We start from the raw sequence: 19,208 nt of genomic DNA on the forward strand, positions 1-19,208 counted from the left end.
ATTAGTAAAATTATTATAAATCTATAACTAAACTCTATCTGATCAAAATTTAGCTAAAATTCCCCTTCCAATAACCCATAAGTTCAATAACCATTCCATGCCAAAACTGTTGGTTCTCCCCTATTTTGTACTCTGAGTAAGAACTGGGAAAAGGCACATGCTCTAGCAATATCAAGATGCCTTTTGCAAATCAGATAGAGCTTGTGTCAAAAACCTAGAATTACAAATGTAAAGATCTGCATTCTAAGGTCAAATTTCACATAAGGAGACTGCTTTTGTCACAATAAATAAACATGAATTTCACAGCTATCTTGGAGGCTCACATCCCCTTTCCACATTGTCACAGAACGTACAACAGCATACTGTACATAGTTCTCTTGATTTTCATCATAAATAAAATATTCCAATGCAGAGCATAGTAATATCTGTGGACCTACAGCACATCCTCAGTATATTTCCTTTTAGATGATCTGGAGGGCTAAACAAGCAATTTATCCAAAGAAGAAAAGAAAGAACCCAATTTTTCCCCCATACTTGTTTATGAAACAAGACCAGGAAATTTCTAAAAGATTTCAGGTACGACCAATGTCTGCTCCAAGACCACACAGAACAATGGAGAAAGTAGGAACCCTCTACACACAATCATTCTGTGCACAAAAGTAAAACACAAAAGTATTATCTAAAGCTGCGGGATCTCCTTGTCCCACACCCTCTAGGTTTCTCAAGCCCTAGAAATTATTGGCTGACTGGATCAATGGCAGTAGAATCTGTTGAGAGGTGAGCCAGTCAAAGATTCCTTCCCCACCCATCGGACTGACTATCCAGCTGACGTCAGAAATTTGACTTCATCTCCTGGCACTAGAATGTTATATTTATAACAGCACCAGGAGTAGTGGAACTGGAATAGGCGTGCCCAACTCCTTTATCCCCCCTGTTTTCTCTATTTGCTTTGAAAGCTTCCCAGGAGAGTGTGAGAGCAATTCTCTGCTTGTCCATGCAAGGACAGAAAAGAAGCAAGAGCAGAGATTATTTTTCAAGTGGACAGTGCAGGCATATTCCTTTGCTGTTGACTACAACTCTTCTTCTCCTCTGAACTGGATCACAGGCAAGGTAAGTCCATGCCAAAGTTTTATTATGGGAGTACTAGAGCACACTAATTCTAGTAACTGGAACAATAAGGGTGGATCTCTCTCAAGCTTACCAAAGACATCATGTTATATTGCCTCCTTTACCTGATACGCTTAGTTTAATAGAGGATGTAATATCAGGTTCAACAAAGTTTTTAAGAACTTTCCATATTCCAACTTCTGAAAACCATCTAAGACTATTTTAAGGATTAATGGATAGAAGAGAGTATTGTGCTAGGGAGAGGCAGGGAGTCATTCAGGCTCAGGTTGAGGTTTTCATTGATGATATCTAACCAGTTATAATCTTTTGTATTTTATCTTCATTTTATACAGTTATTGGGAAGGTAAATTTCCTATTTTTCTGAAACTTTTTGCTGAGTAGCTTGGATAAAGAGAAGACAGGGAAGGGGAGAAGATCATTTTTAATAGAAAACTCTTTACAGTCATATGATTTTGTAGCATTCATTGAAGCCTGGATCTTTCACAGTAATTTTATGTTTATTTCACAAAATGATCTACAAGAAAAAAAAGTCATGTCTGGGAGCACAGTGAGGTATGATATAGCACCAGTCTCAAGTAAGGAGGCATCCAGAGTAACACTGATTTGGGGACATCTATACTTCTCAAAAGCTTTTCAAGCAAAACTCTATATGAGTTGAGTGCTCGATATCTTTAGGATCATCGTCTCCAGATACAGTGTTAGACAATCTGGCAAGGAGAAGATGCAGCAGGTCTCGGCCCCTAGAAAGTTTAGGGGTGGGAACCCAGAAAATGGCATTCTTAGTGGCAGCCTACTCTCTCTCAACAGCTTCCCCTTGGAGGTTGGGTGGCTTCCTCCCTTTCTTTCATCTTTTAGGACTTATAAAGAGTGAATTTTATGGAAGATTTCAGATTGCCCATCCTGACTCCATTCAAGATTTAAAGATTTAACATTTCAAGCATTTTACATTTTTATTGTTTTTTTTAAATGTATCATCGTAGACCACCTTCAGCCATTGAAAGAGGTGATATACAATCACAATAAATAAATAAATAAATAAATAAATAAATAAATAAATAAATAAATAAATAAATAAATAAATAAATATTCTCTGTTGCCATCTAATGGCCATCAGGATTTTATAGCTCAAATCTTGAGGGTGCGAGAGGTAGCAAATTTAAAGTATAGACACTGATTTGTTTCTGTTAACCTGTTTGCATTCTACCAACGTAAGGCAGGGATCAAACCACTGTCCTTTTTAATAAGATGGAGATAAAAAAGAATCATAATTTGTAGACTGACATATATTAATATAAGAAAGTTGGCCTGTGATTTTGGAGAGGATTTGTGTGTGAAAGAGGATTGAGTTATGTTATTGTTATCAGTTTTAGCTTTCTTAGATCTGTTAGGCTTGTGCTACAGAAATCAATGGATATCACATTTCCATTTGTCAGTAGAGTGCTCTTGAAATTCAGGTGGGGTTTGAAAAAATCAAGATGTCAGTTATGATTGTGTGATCGAAGTCCACTCATTTTATCCAAAGGTCACATGCTAATGTACCTGCCATTTTGATATTTTTGCCCTCCCCCACAGGGGCTTCTGTGTTTTATGGAGTCAATTAGTGGCAGGTGTAACCCAGTGTTCAAAGCCCTGTTCCATTTTATATATGTGTTTTGCATGCATCTCATGCATGTAAAAAAGGGTGGGGCTTTGATTACTTAGACACGCCTGCCATTTTTGTTATTCATCTGCCCTGGATGTCTCTGCCCTGTTGCTGCCCTCTTTGTTTATAGGGGCTGCTCCTGTTCCTTCAGAAAAGACGAGGTTATCATTTCCAACAAAGCCATGGTCTTTGACGGATCGGGTTATTCTTAAATTATAGAGATCCTTGTAGCATTTTCCTGCTATTTCTTCTCCTGTGTAGAAAAATATGGACTTCATAAAAAGATGTGGCTTTTTATTGCAGTAAGGGCCTTTCATATGGGACCATTCTTAGCTTAACTGACCCATCTCCATCCCATTATAAATCACTTGATTTATTTTACAGTAAAATCTGTCTGACTATCTAATTTGTTCTTTTTTAACATATATTTATAACTCCAGATTTGCCTTATTTTCCACAGGTTTTCTTTTAAGATAAGCCACCTGAAGTGCCATGTCTACTACTGAAGCCCCCAAAGGCTGTGGCAACATACACAGTGACTACTATTTCCTCTGCAATACCAGTGTTTATTGGGGGATTATTCTGGAAGCTCTGGCAACAGCTGGTGTGATTGCCACAATCATCCTCATTCTGGTGCTTTTATGTTTTATCAGTAAGACCCAAGACAATACAAAACGCAGCCTGATCCCAATCCAGTTCCTCTTCCTCTTAGGCACTCTAGGAATTTTTGGCCTCACATTTGCTTTTATCATCAGGCTCAATGAGCAAACTGCTCCCACTCGTTTCTTCCTTTTTGGGGTCCTCTTTGCCCTCTGCTTTTCCTGCCTTCTGGCTCATGCCTTGGACCTCGTCAAGTTGGTGAGAGGAAGACGTCCATTTTCAGCATTAGGGTTGCTGGTTATGGTCCTTGGTTTGACTATCGTACAAGCAATTATAGCCATACAGTATGTAGTAGTCAATATCACAGCCCTGAAGAAACTACACAATGTGATGGATCTGCATAGTCAAAGAGAATTTGTTTTAATTCTCATCTACGTATTATTCCTGATGTTTCTCCTCTGCATAGTTTCCATGTTTGTGTTTTGTGGTTCATACAAGAGGTGGAAGAGGCATGGTGTCTACTTATTCCTCACAGCCTTGGTCTCCATAGGCATTTGGGTGGCATGGATTGCTATTTTGATGCATGGCATCAGTGCTTTAGGTGACTCACCAGAATGGAATGATCCTCTCATTGGGGTTGCTCTGATAGTAAATGGCTGGGCTTTCCTGATTCTGTATGCAATACCTGAACTCTGTGTCCTCACTGCTCCACTGAAGCCTGGAGACTACCCTCAGGAGAATAATACTTGCCAGCCAAAGGGCATGAAAAAAACCTATGGAGTAGAAAATCAAGGTTATGCTCAGGAAGACAACACACAAGGTAAGACAACAACTAGAAAAAAAATGCTAGCTGAAAGAAAATGCTTCATGCAAAAGATTCATAATACTATTCAAAAAGCTAACATTACTAATGAATAACATATACAGTAAATAGATCATTAAGCATTAATTCAACTACTGAATGTAGTAATAATCTTTAAGTATACACAACAAGGCCTTTATTCTGCAGTGGATTTATTTGAGATGATGATGATGATGATGAAGAAGAAGAAACAATAATAAATTAACCTTATTTACCTTGATTCAACAAATTGCTTAATCACTTATCGTGTATTAGAAAAACATAAGAAAATATCATTTTTGCTATTTTAATATACAGTGAAAAGCACATTAAAATTTTATGCAAGATTTCATCAATTAAAACCTAACTGTTTATTAATCAGCCAAGGTTTTAATTGAACAACTCATTAATTGAAATATGCAACTTTATTAAAAAAAATTCTCTGATAAATTAATCTGTAACCAGAATTAATTAAAACATTATTTGTTGAACTGTTTGAAAGGCTTTAGTTGAACCTTTTGTTGGCATGAAAAGATAAATCAGTGGCAGATACACATTGTGACTGTCTAAATATTTCATTTGTTTAAAGAAGAGATAGGATATCTAAAATTGTTCAGAAGCATCAATAACAAGGACTTTTTTGTAAGAATCCTTTGCAAGAATTACTCATTCACCTTATTTCAATAGACACAAGAATACCTTATGAATAGCATACATGCAACAAGAGTTGGACTAAATGAGGAAGATTTTAGATTTATATGCAAGTCCTGCCTCCAAACGTCTCATGGGCTTGTCTTACCATTTTTGCTATCAAATCTTCATAGTTGTACTCAGATTCAACCTTCCAATGTGTCCCTCAACCATCATCTCACCCCATTTGATTTGCAGCAAAAAAAGAAGGTGAAAGGGACATTTTCCACATTAGTTGGAAAGCCCTGGAACTGGGGTAAAGTTGATGGTATGGGGTAGGGAAGGGGTGTTTCAGGACTTGGCAGATGGCATATGACTCATTTTGCCAAGTGGTCATATATTCATTATAACTCTCTTTAAGAATAGATTTCAAAAATAGGTAATACAAAATGACCTTGTTCAAGCTAGTGACATCCAGAGGTGTTAAGATGGCACAATTGAAATGTACTGGGAATTAAGCATCCACAGCAATGCTCACTGGCTTCAAAATGACAGAAGTGGCTCTTTTTATATCACGGCAATGTGTGCAGTAGATGTTGAAAAGGGGTGAGGCTTTGATTGCTCAGTTGTTCCTGTCATTTTGAAGCCTCCTGGTAATTCTGAAACCATAGTCCCAATAAATTATGTTTATTTATTTATTTTATTTATTCAGTAGACATGTGAAGCATGGCAGGTTGGGAAAAGCTGGCATAAATATTCATGCCAGACATTGGTATTTTGAACCAAACTAAATCTATTTATTTACTGTATACTGATTCTAAGACTCATTGCCTGTTTCCCTTTTTGCATTTCTTTCATCCTTACAAAAGAAAATACTGGCACATATGTCCCTTATTCAACTCATTTTCAACTGAAGGTAAATGAATCAACTTTTCTTTCATTAGGGTAATAATCAAGTGCTCTGGGAGGAAATTTTAACATGTTTAGAAAGTTAGACACCTGGGGAATATAGGTGATATTCGTATAGACTTATTAGTTAATAAGTTGCTTTTGATGTGATAACTAGATATAATATTTTTATGTAGATAAAAAGAACAGTTTCCTGAGCAGAAAAGAGTAAACGGTTTGTAAAATGCTTTAAAGTGCTTATAAAATGCTTGATAAAAATTGATTCTGGGCCCTAGTACAAGTTATTTGATTAAGCTTATAACAGCAAATATTGCCCTTAGAATATGTTCAGAGGTAAAGTGTGGTTTCAGAGAGAAATGATATGTTTCCTAGTTACCTTTCTTTACGTCTAGTGTTATCAGGTAGCTCTAGGCTACAAAAACTTAGGTAAACACCAGACAATAGCTTAGTTACTGTATTTTTTTTAATCATCCAGATGTTATATGCCTAGATCTGGCAATCATACTTATATGTACTTTGTAGATTTTTCTGTAGTAATTTATCAAGCTCAGCATTTTTGTTGTTGTTTTTAAAGTACTAGCTAATAATGGTACTATGGAGGCTATTGAAGGCAACCAAAAGCAAGTTTAAAAAAAGTCACTGAGACCTTTCCTTCTTGATATTTAATGAGATAATAAACATTGCCACTCTGTCTTTGAAGGAGAAAGGTCCACTCTTCATAGGTTATTCAGGATCCTCTCTTCTAGGAGCTTAAGAGTGAACTAATAAGACTCTGCCTTTTAGGGATAGATGTTATTACTTTATAATCTCAAAGTTACAATTCTCTTTTTTTTTCCAGAACCTTGAGCCTCAACAGGACTTCTCCATTCCCCGCCCTAAAACACGGCCCAGTCCATACCAAGGGTATTCTGGAGGGAAAGATATCAAAAAATAGCATCACAATGAAGAAAGAGAAGCAATGCTGAGTTGACTGAAGTGTTGGTGTAGCAGTGCTTCAGTTTTGCAAAATCAGGGACACTGATCACATTGCAGTGGATGAAGGAAAATTGTTTTTGTTTTCTTTTGTATGTCTTCCGGCTCAGCACACTTAGCACTTTATACCTCTGAATTTAGTAATAAACCTCTTTTGCTTTTTTTTTCACATGTCTTTTCCTCAGACAATTATAACTACCCTCCCTCAAATCTTTATTAATTGGGCCTTCACCCTTAATCCACATGTGGGGATGGGAGGTTTGAAGTGGGATTCTTCCTCTGTGTTAATTGGTTCCCTGTGTAATTTTGACTCCCTATTCACAGGGGTTCCAAATTATTTTCTATCGGGAATTTAGACCCTGTTTTAGATTTCCCACCATGATGGTTGGGAAGCAGCATAGCTACCATGGAAGGACGTTCTTCCCATCAATTAGAATACAGCTGGAAGGGACCTTGGAGGTCTTCTAGTCCAACCATCTGCTCAAGCAGGAGATATTATAATGATCACATATGAACTGGTCACCTTATGAAAATGATGATGACTCTGAGGTCTATCAAGATTTCTTTCTCCCAACTATTTGTCTGAACTCAGTTTTCCTCAGCAGACAGATTTCTCCCCAGTCCTAGGGGTTGCTGAACAGAAGCAGGGAGCTTGCTGGCCATTACTAGTCTTTGAATTAACTATAGTTAACTATTTATTTTGCTTTCTAAAGCACTGAAATTAGGAGGATGATCATCATGATGTTTAAAATACAATTTCATGACCTATTTATAAAAAAGGGGGTCTGGTAAGGCAGTCATAAGAGGAGGATAGCCTTTGGTTTAAGTCTGATTTACAGCTTTCCACAGTGTATAGTAATGGGAACTATTCATTTTCACTACCATTCTTAGCCTATATTGCCTGGGATGAAAGGAGATAACACATCTGGGAAGTACTAGACTGGGGAAGCTTGCAACAATGAGATAGATAAGTCAAGATGGTAAGAACTGGTGAAATGGTTGCAATGGAAGCAATTAACCCTGTAGTATGTAATTCCTGAGAATAAGCCTTATTATATATAACCTTTGCCAATATGTATAAGTAAAATGTATGGTATACCAGATACTCTAAGAACAGCAAATAATAAGAACCTTAAAAATGATTTAAATTTTAGAGAGAAACGGAAAGAAAAAAACCTTGGCTGAAGTCAGTGACACCAAAACCTTTTACATTGCTTGACATTTATAGGAGACTCAGACAAGTGTTTACATTTCCCCACTGAAATTAAAGGGAAACACAAGTATATGGTATTCTGTATTTTGTGGGAAAGCAGTCGGAGGGGATTTGTTTATATGCTTTTGTCTACCTTATGTAATATTTATTTATATAGTTCTTATATTACCTTGAATATAGGTACACATATAATAAATATATATATTGTATGTGTTCGTACCCCGTCCTTTTGTTAATTCCTTTTCAAGTGGTATGGTCTACTAAACAAATGGGCTCTGTGCACTTGCGATGCACTCTGCTCACTTATGATGTACAGAGAGTTCATCACAAGGCCATTAGCATATTGTAGAACACATTATTAAAGATTATCATCCATGGAGCAACTTTGCATGACCTGAATTTTTGCCAAGCTTGCCAAGAAAAATATCTGGGTGATGTTGGTGAAAGCTTTGCTGAAATTAAAATATTGCATCTGTGGATATAATATTCCTCTAATCCACTAGTTAGTATTTGTAAAAAGAAAAAAAAGAGGGAAAACAGGAAGGATACAAAGCTAGTTTGACATGCCTTGTTCTTGAGTGCCATAGAGTCGCTGTCCTCATAGGAGACCCCTAGGCCATTGAGGTCAAGGCCCCTGCATCATGCAGGTATTGAAACCGAACCAGGAGTGTGAAGTGACTGTTTTGCCTCCATCTAAACCAGTGATGGATTCAGGCAGTTTGCACCAGTTCGGCAGTACCGGTAGCTAATTTTTTGTTTCCAGGCCCAGAATGGACTTCCGGAAGAGGCATCCACACAGAGAACTGGTTGTTCACATATTTGAATCCCACCACTGATCTAAATATATTGGATGTCAGCCCTGATCTGAAAACATCAAGGAATGGCACATACATCGTGATACTTTCTTGTTGTAACTCTAACTATGGTGCAATTTTCTGAAGATATATTCTTATTCTGTTAAAGAAATAATTAAAAAGTCAACCAGCCATACCTCTTATGAGACATGCAGCTCCTGGCTATGGAAAGATTGCCGTTCCCTAGTTTAAAGGGTGCATTGGTTATAGCATGTTATAGCATTGGTTAAGAAGGCCCAGCAGAGATTATATTTCTTGAGACTTTTCAGGAAACAACAACTGAATGAAAAACTGTTGGTGACCTTCTACCACTGCTCCATAGAGAGCATTCTAACCTATTGCATTTGTGTGTGGTTTGCTTGCCGCACAGTAGCAAATAGGAAAGCGCTCCAGAAGGTCATTATCATTACCCAGAGGATTATTGGCTCCCTTTTCTCCCACCCATCCCCAGACAAACTGTGAAATTCCCGCTGTCTTAGGAAAGCTCAAAACATTTTTAAAGATTCATCTCATCCAGGACATTCTTTTTTTTTGAACTATTGCCATCTGGCAGACGGTACAGGATAAGAAAAACAAAGACAAATAGGCTGAAACATTGTTTTTATCTCAGAACTGTAACCATATTAAATACCACTGTATAGTGCTTTTTACTTGTGTGGACAGCACTTAATTTCGTTGTGAGTTACACAGTGACAGTAAAGATATTCTATTCATTTTCTTTAAAGGCTGCAGGAAAAAAAGGCAGATCATTCTCTGGCATTAAGTTCAGAGGTTTCTTTCATCAAGTCATTATCATCTACAAATAAACATCCTATAAACTGGCTGGACTGAGATTGTTTTCGTTTCAGTAAAAATAAACTTGTAAATGTGTGTACCCGAAGTGATACCCCTTTAAACATCAGAAGGCTTATTTCTGAGTAAACATGTTTAACTAGCTAAGCCAGATATTATTATTATTATTATTATTATTATTATTATTATTATTATTATTATTATTATTATTATTATTATTATTATTATTATTATTATTTAATCTTGGAGGTCATCTAGTCCAACCCCCTGCTCAGGCAGGAAACCTTATACCATTTCAGACAAATGGCTGGCCAGTCTCTTCTTAAAAACTTCCAGTGTTGGAGCATTGACCATTTCTGGAGGCAGGTTGTTTCACTGGCTAATTGTTCTAACTGTCAGGAAGTTTCTCCTTAGTTCTAGGTTGCTTCTCTCCTTGATTAGTTTCCATCTGTTGCTTCCTGTCCTGCCTTCAGGTGCTTTGGAGAATAGCTTGACTCCCTCTTCTTTGTGGCAGCCCCTGAGATATTGGAACACTGCTATCATGTCCCCCCTCACCCTTCTCTTCATTAAACTACACATACCCAATTCCAGCAACCGTTCCTTATATGTTTTAGCCTCCAGTCCCCTAATCATCTTTGTTGCTCTTCTCTGAACTCTTTCTAGAGTCTCAACATCTTTTTTACATCGTGGTGACCAAAACTGGATGCAGTATTCCAGGTGTGGCCTTACCAAGGCATTGTAAAGTGGTATTAATACTTCACGTGATCTTGATTCTATCCCTCTGTTAATGCAGCCTAGCACTGTGTTGGCTTTTTTGGCAGCTGCAGCACATTGCTGGCTCATATTTAAGTGACTGTCCACTAGGACTCCAAGATCCCTCTCATAGTTACTACTGTTGAACAAGGTACCACCTATACTATACCTATGCATTTGTTTTTTCCTGCCTAAATGTAGAACCTTACTTTTTTCACCACTGAATTTCATTTTGTTAGATAGCACCCAGTGTTCAAGTCTGTCCAGATCCTTCTGTATCTTAAGCCTGTCTTCTGGAGTGTTGGCTATTCCTGCCAGCTTGGTGTCATCTGCAAATTTGATGAGTTCCTCAGGTGTTCCCTCATCTAAATAGTTGATTAAGATGTTGAAGAGCACAGGGCCCAGAACAGAGCCCTGGGGCACCCCACTACACACTTCCCTCCATGTAGATGCAGTTCCTTTGAGGACCACACACTGAGTACAGCCTGTCAGCCAGCTACGAATCCATCTGGTGGTGATGCTGTCTAACCCACATTTTTCTATCTTATCAAGTAGTAGGTTGTGGTCTACTTTATCAAATGCCTTACTGAAGTCCAAGTAAATTATATCCACAGCATTCTCTGGTCCACTAATTTCGTCACTTGGTCAAAGAATGCAATAAGATTTGTCTGGCATGATCTGTTTTTGACAAACCCACGTTGGCTTTTAGTATTGCCTGAAATGATCATCTGTAGGCAAACCATGTTACAAATGCCCCATGAATTGTTTTGGGGATTGATGCACCTAATAAAACTGGTTAAATAAATATACAAGTCCATTTTCTCTTCCTTCTTAATTTGCATTTGGTTTTCCCCACTTGCTCTCAGTCTCTAGGATTCCTCCTAACTTGCTCTCCATGTGGCTTTCCCAGCTTCTCTTTTGATTCATTCTCTGTATCTTTGCAATTTTGAGGGGGTCTTCCACAGGTCTTGGAAAAGAATCCTCCTTCCCCCCCCCCCTTAAAATCAACATATTGCTATATGGTAATCAAAACAAATGTATGTTGTTTGTTTTACCATAGTGATTACAGGCAGTATTGCATTATGCAACAAATATTTTCATCACTTTTATTTTAAAGCAAATGAACAGAAAAAGAGCCAAGCCAAAATATTTGATAGGGTTTGGCTAGATAATATTAAGGGCAAATCAAATAATCTAAACTGGAATCTTCAAACATTTTTGATAATGGGCTAGTGCAGGTTCTGTCTCTGATGAGATTTAATCATAATTCTCACCTTGCCATTTGCTGAAATTAATTCTCAAAAGAAACTGTCTGGAGCTCTAACTAATATACCAGCACACCACTTTTGTATAAATAGTTTTGTGTGAATACTGGACAGCAATTTTTTTCAAATGTTTTTCTTCCTGAAAAACTTCCAATGATTATGATACTTCAAACTGAAACAAAATAATTTCAAAATGACCATATCATGTGGGCCTCTTGAGAAATATGAAATTAACGTTTAATGACTATATTTAATTGTATAATGTTTCTGACATGCAACATGAGTTCAAAAGGGCTAAAGGTATTTTGTTGCTGATTTTTATTTGTACTCAGTGTCCAATGCATTTCACTACAGTTTGCAATATTAGTCAGCCAGCACTGATGGATTCCAGTTGACCTGATACTGTTTTTCCATTTTGGAAATGTCTTATTAAAACTTTTCACCATGTTTGTGACTGACTGCACCTAGATTTTAAGGAAAGAAGTTTAAGTGTGAATGCAGAAAATGAATCTTCAGTGATATGTTGATGTCTGATATGGTCTGATATGCTGTAAGAAGTTTGTAAACCAGCTGAATGTAATTTGGTGCTCTGTAATGACATCCTTGAATCTTTCCAAGCAATTTGCTCTGACTCTACTAACAGATTGTTCTGTCCCAGCCTATGTGAATCCTTGTTATTCTCACAAGGAGAAACCCCTCTTCCAAGAAATAGGCAGAAACTGCAAGAAAAACCCAACCCCTTTTATTCTCACAGACCTGAGTCAATGTCCAAGGCAAACAAACACAGTCCACAGAAACTTGATCCTCAACATGATCGGCAACAAGCACCTCCCACACCTTCCCTTTTATAATTCAGCCAAGGTGTGGCTTCCTGATGCCTTCTCCTTTGCCTTTGGAGCTGCCCCATTGCATTCCTCCATCCTACTCACTTCTCTTGCCAGTGCTTTTGTGCATCCTGGATTTGTCCCAACTGTGCTTAATCACTGTCCAACTCGGGCTCCCAGCACAGCTGTGTCTCAGCCTGAGCACGAGTAGAGGGGCCAGGCTCCTCATCTGACTGTAAGTCTTGGAGCTCCTCAGAGGCTTCCTCTGACTGTAATGTCACTCCAGGCCCCTCCTCCTCATCTGATTCCTCAGACTCAGCTGCCGGATCCACTGGCTGGCGAGGAATCCCAACACAGATCTTTGAATCACTTGTCACTGATGGTGTATCTGTCACTGCACGTTTTTTTATGTTCGTCAGAAAGTTCATTTCTAACTGTACATTTCCCCTGTTCTCTGCACCTGTTGTGATAACTTATCTGGTAACCATAGTGAATCCCATATGACTAGCTATGTTATGGTTTCAGTCTGTTTATTGCGCATGTCTAGAGAAAGTTCTGGGTTGTTATCTGTATTGTTTTTTTCTCTTTGCTGTTACTGACTGTTACGTTAGGATGTAGTGAGCTAGCTCTGTATAATATATATTTAGTTTTTATATTATATATTAAGTAAAAGGTATTTAGTAAGATTATGCGTCGTGTTTTTCTTGCCTTCCTGCAAGCATATCATGCATTCTCTGAAGCACGGTCCGTCGCCCTCTACAAAGGTGATTTTTACCTTGACATTTTGGTAGCAGAGGATGGTTTGATTTATGTTTTTGGAGATGCATGTTTCTGCGGCTGTTATCAGTTAGTTAGTGCTAGTGAGGCAGCGGTGATTAACTGCTGAAACATGTCAGGAAGGAAGCCACGGCTGAAACGGGAGGCCAGGAGCTTGTCTGTTGGGCATCTCCCTTCGACCTTAAGGACTCCGATAGCTTCGGCCACACGCCTTGGAGAAGACGCACCTGCTCCTGTCTACGATGCAAGGTCAGTCACTCCTTTTTCTACTTTTCCAAGCTCCCTGGCAGCTGCTTTTGGAAATGTTCCCACTCCAGGGGCTCAAGATGAATTTCAAAGGCTTGGAGCGAAACTTAAAGTCCAGCCGAAGAAAATTCCTTCTGCTCCTTCAAGCCTCAAGCAAACTATGCGAGATAGGGCTATGCAAGGCTACTGTGAACAAATTGGGGTTTTTGAAAGGCGTTTGCAGCAGGCAAAGAAATATGTGTCAATGGTTCAGCAATATGAGAGGAATTATGAGCATGAACCGGCCATATTGCCACACCCACAAGGAGAAGCCATATTGCCTCCTTCTTCCCCAAAGCCTAAGTCACGCCCATCATTGAGTGTCATGCAAGACGATTGGGAACCGGAGGCTCCTATGTCACATGATTATGGGCTGTCCCAAAGGCCATACAGAGCCACAGTGATGCCTGAAGCAAATGTTATAGCACCATCTACTGGTGAAGCTGCATTAAGACATAAATTGGAGTCCTCACTCTCGCAATTGTCTATGGAGGAGTCTTTGCTCAGAGATACAAGATTTCTGCCGTTATCTGAGGCTCCAGTCCCTGATGGTGCTAGGATTCCTGTTACTATTGCTTCTCCTGTTAATATTGCTTCTATGCAAGCCCCTCTACCTGGCAGAGCACAGCCATATGTAACCCACATGCAATTGCCACCGGGTTCTTATATGCGAAGGCCAGTGTCATCTGCAGATTATGCTAATGCACCAGTCCAAGCGCCAGCGCCTCCTGCTGGCCAGGGTGGAATAGCAGCTCAAAGACAGGCACAGCCAGCACCAAGACTACCGGCAGCTTCAATGCAACTGCCGCATGTCCAGGCACAGACGCCACTGGTGCCCACTGCAGGTTATGGTCGGATTGCACAACCTGCACAGCCAGTACCTCAATTGTATATTCCTCATCAAACACCTTCCATTGTACCACTGGCTGGTGACTCAAAATTAAAGAAGTCAGGACAGAATTACAGGGCATGGGTCAGTGAGGTTGGACTTTTGCTACGCAGAGAAGGTACTCACATGATGGTGTTTAATCCTCCTGCCCAGCCATGGACTCCTGACATATGGGACTTGGATAATAGAGCATGCACAACATTATTGATGTCAATGGACACTGAATTGCAGCTCACGTTTTCACAAGATGCAACTGCCCAACAAATTTGGACTCAGTTAGAGGCATGTTATCGGCCTACATCAATTGAGTCTACATGTTTACTTTTGTCTGAGTTCCATGGTTCCAGATTGAAACCTGGTGAACATATTGGAGCACATTTGACTAAAATGAAAGGTATTAGAAAAGAACTGGGTGAAAAAGGCTATCCTATTGATGATTTTCAAATGATCAGCATTATCATCAATTCTTTGAATCATAAGTGGAAAGATGCTATTTCCAAGATTAATCAAGTGCCTATTGCTCAACGCACAGTGGATCATGTATGCAGAATTTTAGCCGAAGAAGAGGCACTTATGCAAGCTGCGCCACATTTAAGGGAACCACCTGCATCAAGAGCTTCAGCGAGGCGTGCCTTCCGTGGAAGGACCTACGTTCCAAGGATGCCAAGATGCTACATCTGCAATCGTGTGGGACATGCCACCCGGGATTGTCCCCAACGAGTTCCAGCGCCCGTCACGTACCAGCCCAGAGGAACAGATTCCAGAGGAGGCAGAGGTAGAGGCGGACGACAAAGTCGTGGTCGTGGTTCCAGGCGTGATCCACAAGCTCCACTTGTCACATTGGTTGTAACCAACGATCCACAGCCTCAACCAGAGTACGACAGACGACTTCTTTGGACTTTGGACAGCGGAGCAGCATTACATGTTACCTACAGAAAAGAGCTTTACACTGAGATGCACGAGCCTGAACCTGAACTTCGTGAACTTTACTCTTTTTCCAATCATCCTGTTCAGGTCATGGGAAAAGGAACTGTCTACATTGAAGAGCTTGATGCTCTCATTCCAAATGTTTACTATGTTCCGTCTGCCAGTAGTAATTTGCTTAGTCAGAGTCATTTGTCTAGGTTTTCTCATTTTCAGGTCCACCATCTTGAAAAAGCAAGTTATATAGTCAAAGACGGAGATATTGTTGCTGAAACCATGTTGATTGGTGGTGTTTATTATTTAAAACCAAAGTCTAAGCAGCAAGAGCAGGCAAGTATACACGTTCCAAAAAGCACAGGCCCAGAGAAAGACGTCCCAGAGAGAGATCCTGTTGCTACTCCAAAGGTTCCTAATAATGATAAAAATACAAAAAAGACACAGGTTGCTCACAGCAAGCCTGGGGTTCCTAACAAAAATGCTAATGTTGAGAATTCACTAACAGGTAAACCTTTGCATTCCAGGTGTATCCATAAGTGGCACAGAAGATTGGGTCATGCCAGTTTCCGTGTTCTGAAGAAGATGCCAGAGTTCGCAAGAGGTTTGGATCTAAAGGGGTGTAAGGTGTTTTTGGACTGTGCTGTCTGCAAGAAAGCCAAATCCAAGGCAGCAGCAATTCCAAAACACGCTACACGCCTGTCAACACGCTTTTTTGATTTGGTACACACTGACATAGTTGGTCCTTTTGCACCAACACTTGGTGGTAAAAGATATTTCTTGACAATCGTTGATGATTATTCTAGATATGGATATGTATATCCTATGAAAGAAAAATCTGAGACCTTTCAGATCTTTAAAGACTTTGCTAGTCTTGTCTATACCCAATTCGAGGTCAACATTGCCAGAATCCAGAGTGATCGTGGTGCTGAATTCATGTCTCAGCGTTTCCAGGACTGGATGCGTGAGAATGGGATAGTACATCAGACATCTGCTCCTTATACTCCAGCTGAAAATGGGGTGGCAGAACGCAGAAATGGGGTTTTGCAAACCATGATGCGTTGCCTCCTTGAAGATGCTAACCTCAGTCTTCCATACTGGGGTGAAGCTATCAAATATGCTAACCATATCATCAACCGCACTTGGAGTAGTGTGATAAATCAGACTCCTTATTTCATGTTGTATGGACACAAGCCTGATCTCTCACATCTCCATATTTTTGGTTCCTATGCTATGGTCAATATTCCTTTAGCCCAAAGAAAGAAAGGGGGTCCTGCAGCAAAAAGGATGAGATTTATGGGCATTGATGATAATTCAAAATGGAGCAAATACATTGACTCTCATCATGTTATTGTGGTTTCACAATCTGCTACTTTTGAGGAAGATGCTGACTGGTCCAGGATTCATTCTAACGATCCTGGAGTTTATTTTCCTAGAGACGATGTTGCTGATGCCACGCAACCTGATGATCAAGATTCACAGGATAATGTTCCTTCCACAAGTTCTTCTCAACCTACTGTTCCGTCTTCGCAAGCCGCCGATGTTGCTGCTGGCGACGATGATGAAGACGAGGACGACACGGAAGAAGAATGGACGGTTGGCCCAAGACGTTCCAAGAGGTCCACAAAGGGAATCCCTCCAAAACGGTATTCGTGGCAAGTAACAAAAACACCTGTACCTTTGATTTGTAATGTTACACTTCCACCTGAGAAGTTCACACAGATCAAACATCTTCCTGAATCAGAACAAGATAAATGGTTTGAGGCAATGCAGGCTGAAATGGACAGTCTAAAGAAACGTCAAGTGTTTACGCCTGCAAGCCCTCCAGCAAACAAGAAAGTTATTGGTACTCGATGGGTCTACAGGATCAAAAAGAAGCCGAATGGTGAGTCGTTGTACAAGGCCAGACTCGTAGCCCAGGGTTTCGCTCAACGTTATCCTGAGGACTATACAAATACATACTCACCCACAGTGCGGACTGAAAGTGTGAAAATTGCTTTAGCCACTGCAACTATCCTTGGCCTGGAAGTTTTCCAGTTCGACGTTGAAACGGCTTATCTACACGCTGATCTTGATGAAGAAATTTATGTCAAAGGTCCTCCAGGTTTCCGACAGCAAGAAGGGGATACCTGGTTTCTACACAAAAGTCTTTATGGTCTGAAACAGTCTGGTTTAATGTGGTACTTATGTCTTTCTGACAAACTAAATTCAATGGGCTTTATTAAGTCCGAAACAGATGAATGCGTGTTTACCAAAAGATCCGGTAATAGGTATGAGATAATTCTTGTTTATGTCGATGATATTGTTTATATTGGTCCAAATAAGCAGATGAGTGAGGTTTTTGCTAAAGCTTTACAAAAGTTTTTCACATTGAAGTGTTTAGGATGTATTAACACTTATTTAGGTGTTCAAATTGCCAAAACTCAGAAGGGGTTTAGTCTCACACAAGAAGAGAAGATTGAACAACTGTTACATCACTGTAACATGGAGGATGCTAAACCTGTGAGTATACCCATGCAAACCGACTTTCACATTTTGGCACATGAACCAAGTCCTGAGTTCGAAGATCAAACACTATATCGCTCAGTCATTGGGTCGCTGCTGTATATTAGTAGTTGGACTAGACCCGACATTGCACTTAGTGTTAATCTTTTATCACGACACGTAGGCAAGGCAAAACAGTTTCATTGGACATGTGTTAAAAAGTTATTGAGGTATCTAAAACACACCAAAGACATGAAGTTGTTGTTGGAACCCACACATACTGACTATGCAGAGTTATGTTGTTTTGCAGATTCAGATTGGGCGAGTGATAAGAAGTCACGGAAAAGTACATCAGGTTACATGATGTTTTTAAATGGATGTCCTGTTTACTGGCATGTGCGTAAACAGAATCTTGTTTCTTGTTCCTCTACAGAAGCTGAGTATGCTTGTGTGTCTGATGCATGCAATTCTTTAACCTGGTTTGATGCTTTAATCACAGATATCTGGACACATCCGATTCGACCAATCACAGTGATGGAAGATAATGAATCTGTGGTTTATATTTCTGAAACACGTTTTACAGGTTCAAGGTCCAGACACATTGACATCCGATATCAAAACATAAGGCAACTGGTGAAACAAGGTTTTGTGACATTACAGTATGTGCCTACACGTGATCAAATTGCTGACATGCTGAACAAACCACTTCCTACAGCCCAGCATGAGTATCTGCGTGAGAAGATGTGCCTTACTTGAGTCTTCACTTTGCTGACGAAAGAAGGGGAATGTCACTGCACGTTTTTTTATGTTCGTCAGAAAGTTCATTTCTAACTGTACATTTCCCCTGTTCTCTGCACCTGTTGTGATAACTTATCTGGTAACCATAGTGAATCCCATATGACTAGCTATGTTATGGTTTCAGTCTGTTTATTGCGCATGTCTAGAGAAAGTTCTGGGTTGTTATCTGTATTGTTTTTTTCTCTTTGCTGTTACTGACTGTTACGTTAGGATGTAGTGAGCTAGCTCTGTATAATATATATTTAGTTTTTATATTATATATTAAGTAAAAGGTATTTAGTAAGATTATGCGTCGTGTTTTTCTTGCCTTCCTGCAAGCATATCATGCATTCTCTGAAGCACGGTCCGTCGCCCTCTACAAAGGTGATTTTTACCTTGACAGTATCTGATCTGTGGACAACAAAAATGCCTTCTTTAATCAGTTATTCTTGGAAACATCTGTCTCAAATAATGAAAACCTTCACCTTCCTTGTTCATCCCCCTCACAAAACTTTTCATTAGTTGCAGTTCGATGTGAAGTGGATGCAAAAATATGGTTTATGTATCTTGTTTTTCTGTCTGGAACCAAATTCTTTTGAAGTGACCATTTCTTTTTAATGTATTATTTATTAACAGAATAACAGAATTGGAAGGG

The 19,208-nt window shown here is 39.4% G+C and overlaps 1 protein-coding gene across 2 annotated transcripts; it reads left to right on the forward strand.

Annotated features, from left to right (window-relative positions):
• Positions 1–1,020: 1,020 nt before the first annotated feature.
• On the forward strand, positions 1,021–7,977 carry GPRC5A (G protein-coupled receptor class C group 5 member A). Of its 2 annotated transcripts, none has more exons than XM_081330432.1 (4): positions 1,021–1,110; positions 3,231–4,190; positions 5,711–5,757; positions 6,589–7,977. In XM_081330432.1, exons 2-4 carry the CDS (start codon positions 3,263–3,265, stop codon positions 6,682–6,684), a joined length of 1,071 nt encoding a protein of 356 aa, XP_081186558.1. In that variant the 5' UTR covers positions 1,021–1,110; positions 3,231–3,262; the 3' UTR covers positions 6,685–7,977. The 2 variants fall into 2 exon arrangements, with proteins under 2 accessions (XP_081186558.1, XP_081186557.1); XM_081330431.1 differs by lacking the exon at positions 1,021–1,110 and adding an exon at positions 1,798–2,131.
• Positions 7,978–19,208: the final 11,231 nt, after the last annotated feature.

This window comes from Vipera berus, assembly GCF_964194415.1.
Source record: "Vipera berus genome assembly, chromosome: 6".
NCBI classification, from domain to species: domain Eukaryota; kingdom Metazoa; phylum Chordata; class Lepidosauria; order Squamata; family Viperidae; genus Vipera; species Vipera berus.

Excerpts from the sequence above, each read along its gene's own strand:
- GPRC5A (XM_081330432.1), top strand. The coding sequence starts at position 3,263 with ATGTCTACTACTGAAGCCCCCAAAGGCTGTGGCAACATACACAGTGAC. Across the intron at positions 4,191-5,710 it reads TCAGGAAGACAACACACAAG|AAAATACTGGCACATATGTC; the intron begins GTAAGACAACAA and ends TCCTTACAAAAG. Across the intron at positions 5,758-6,588 it reads CAACTCATTTTCAACTGAAG|AACCTTGAGCCTCAACAGGA; the intron begins GTAAATGAATCA and ends TTTTTTTTCCAG.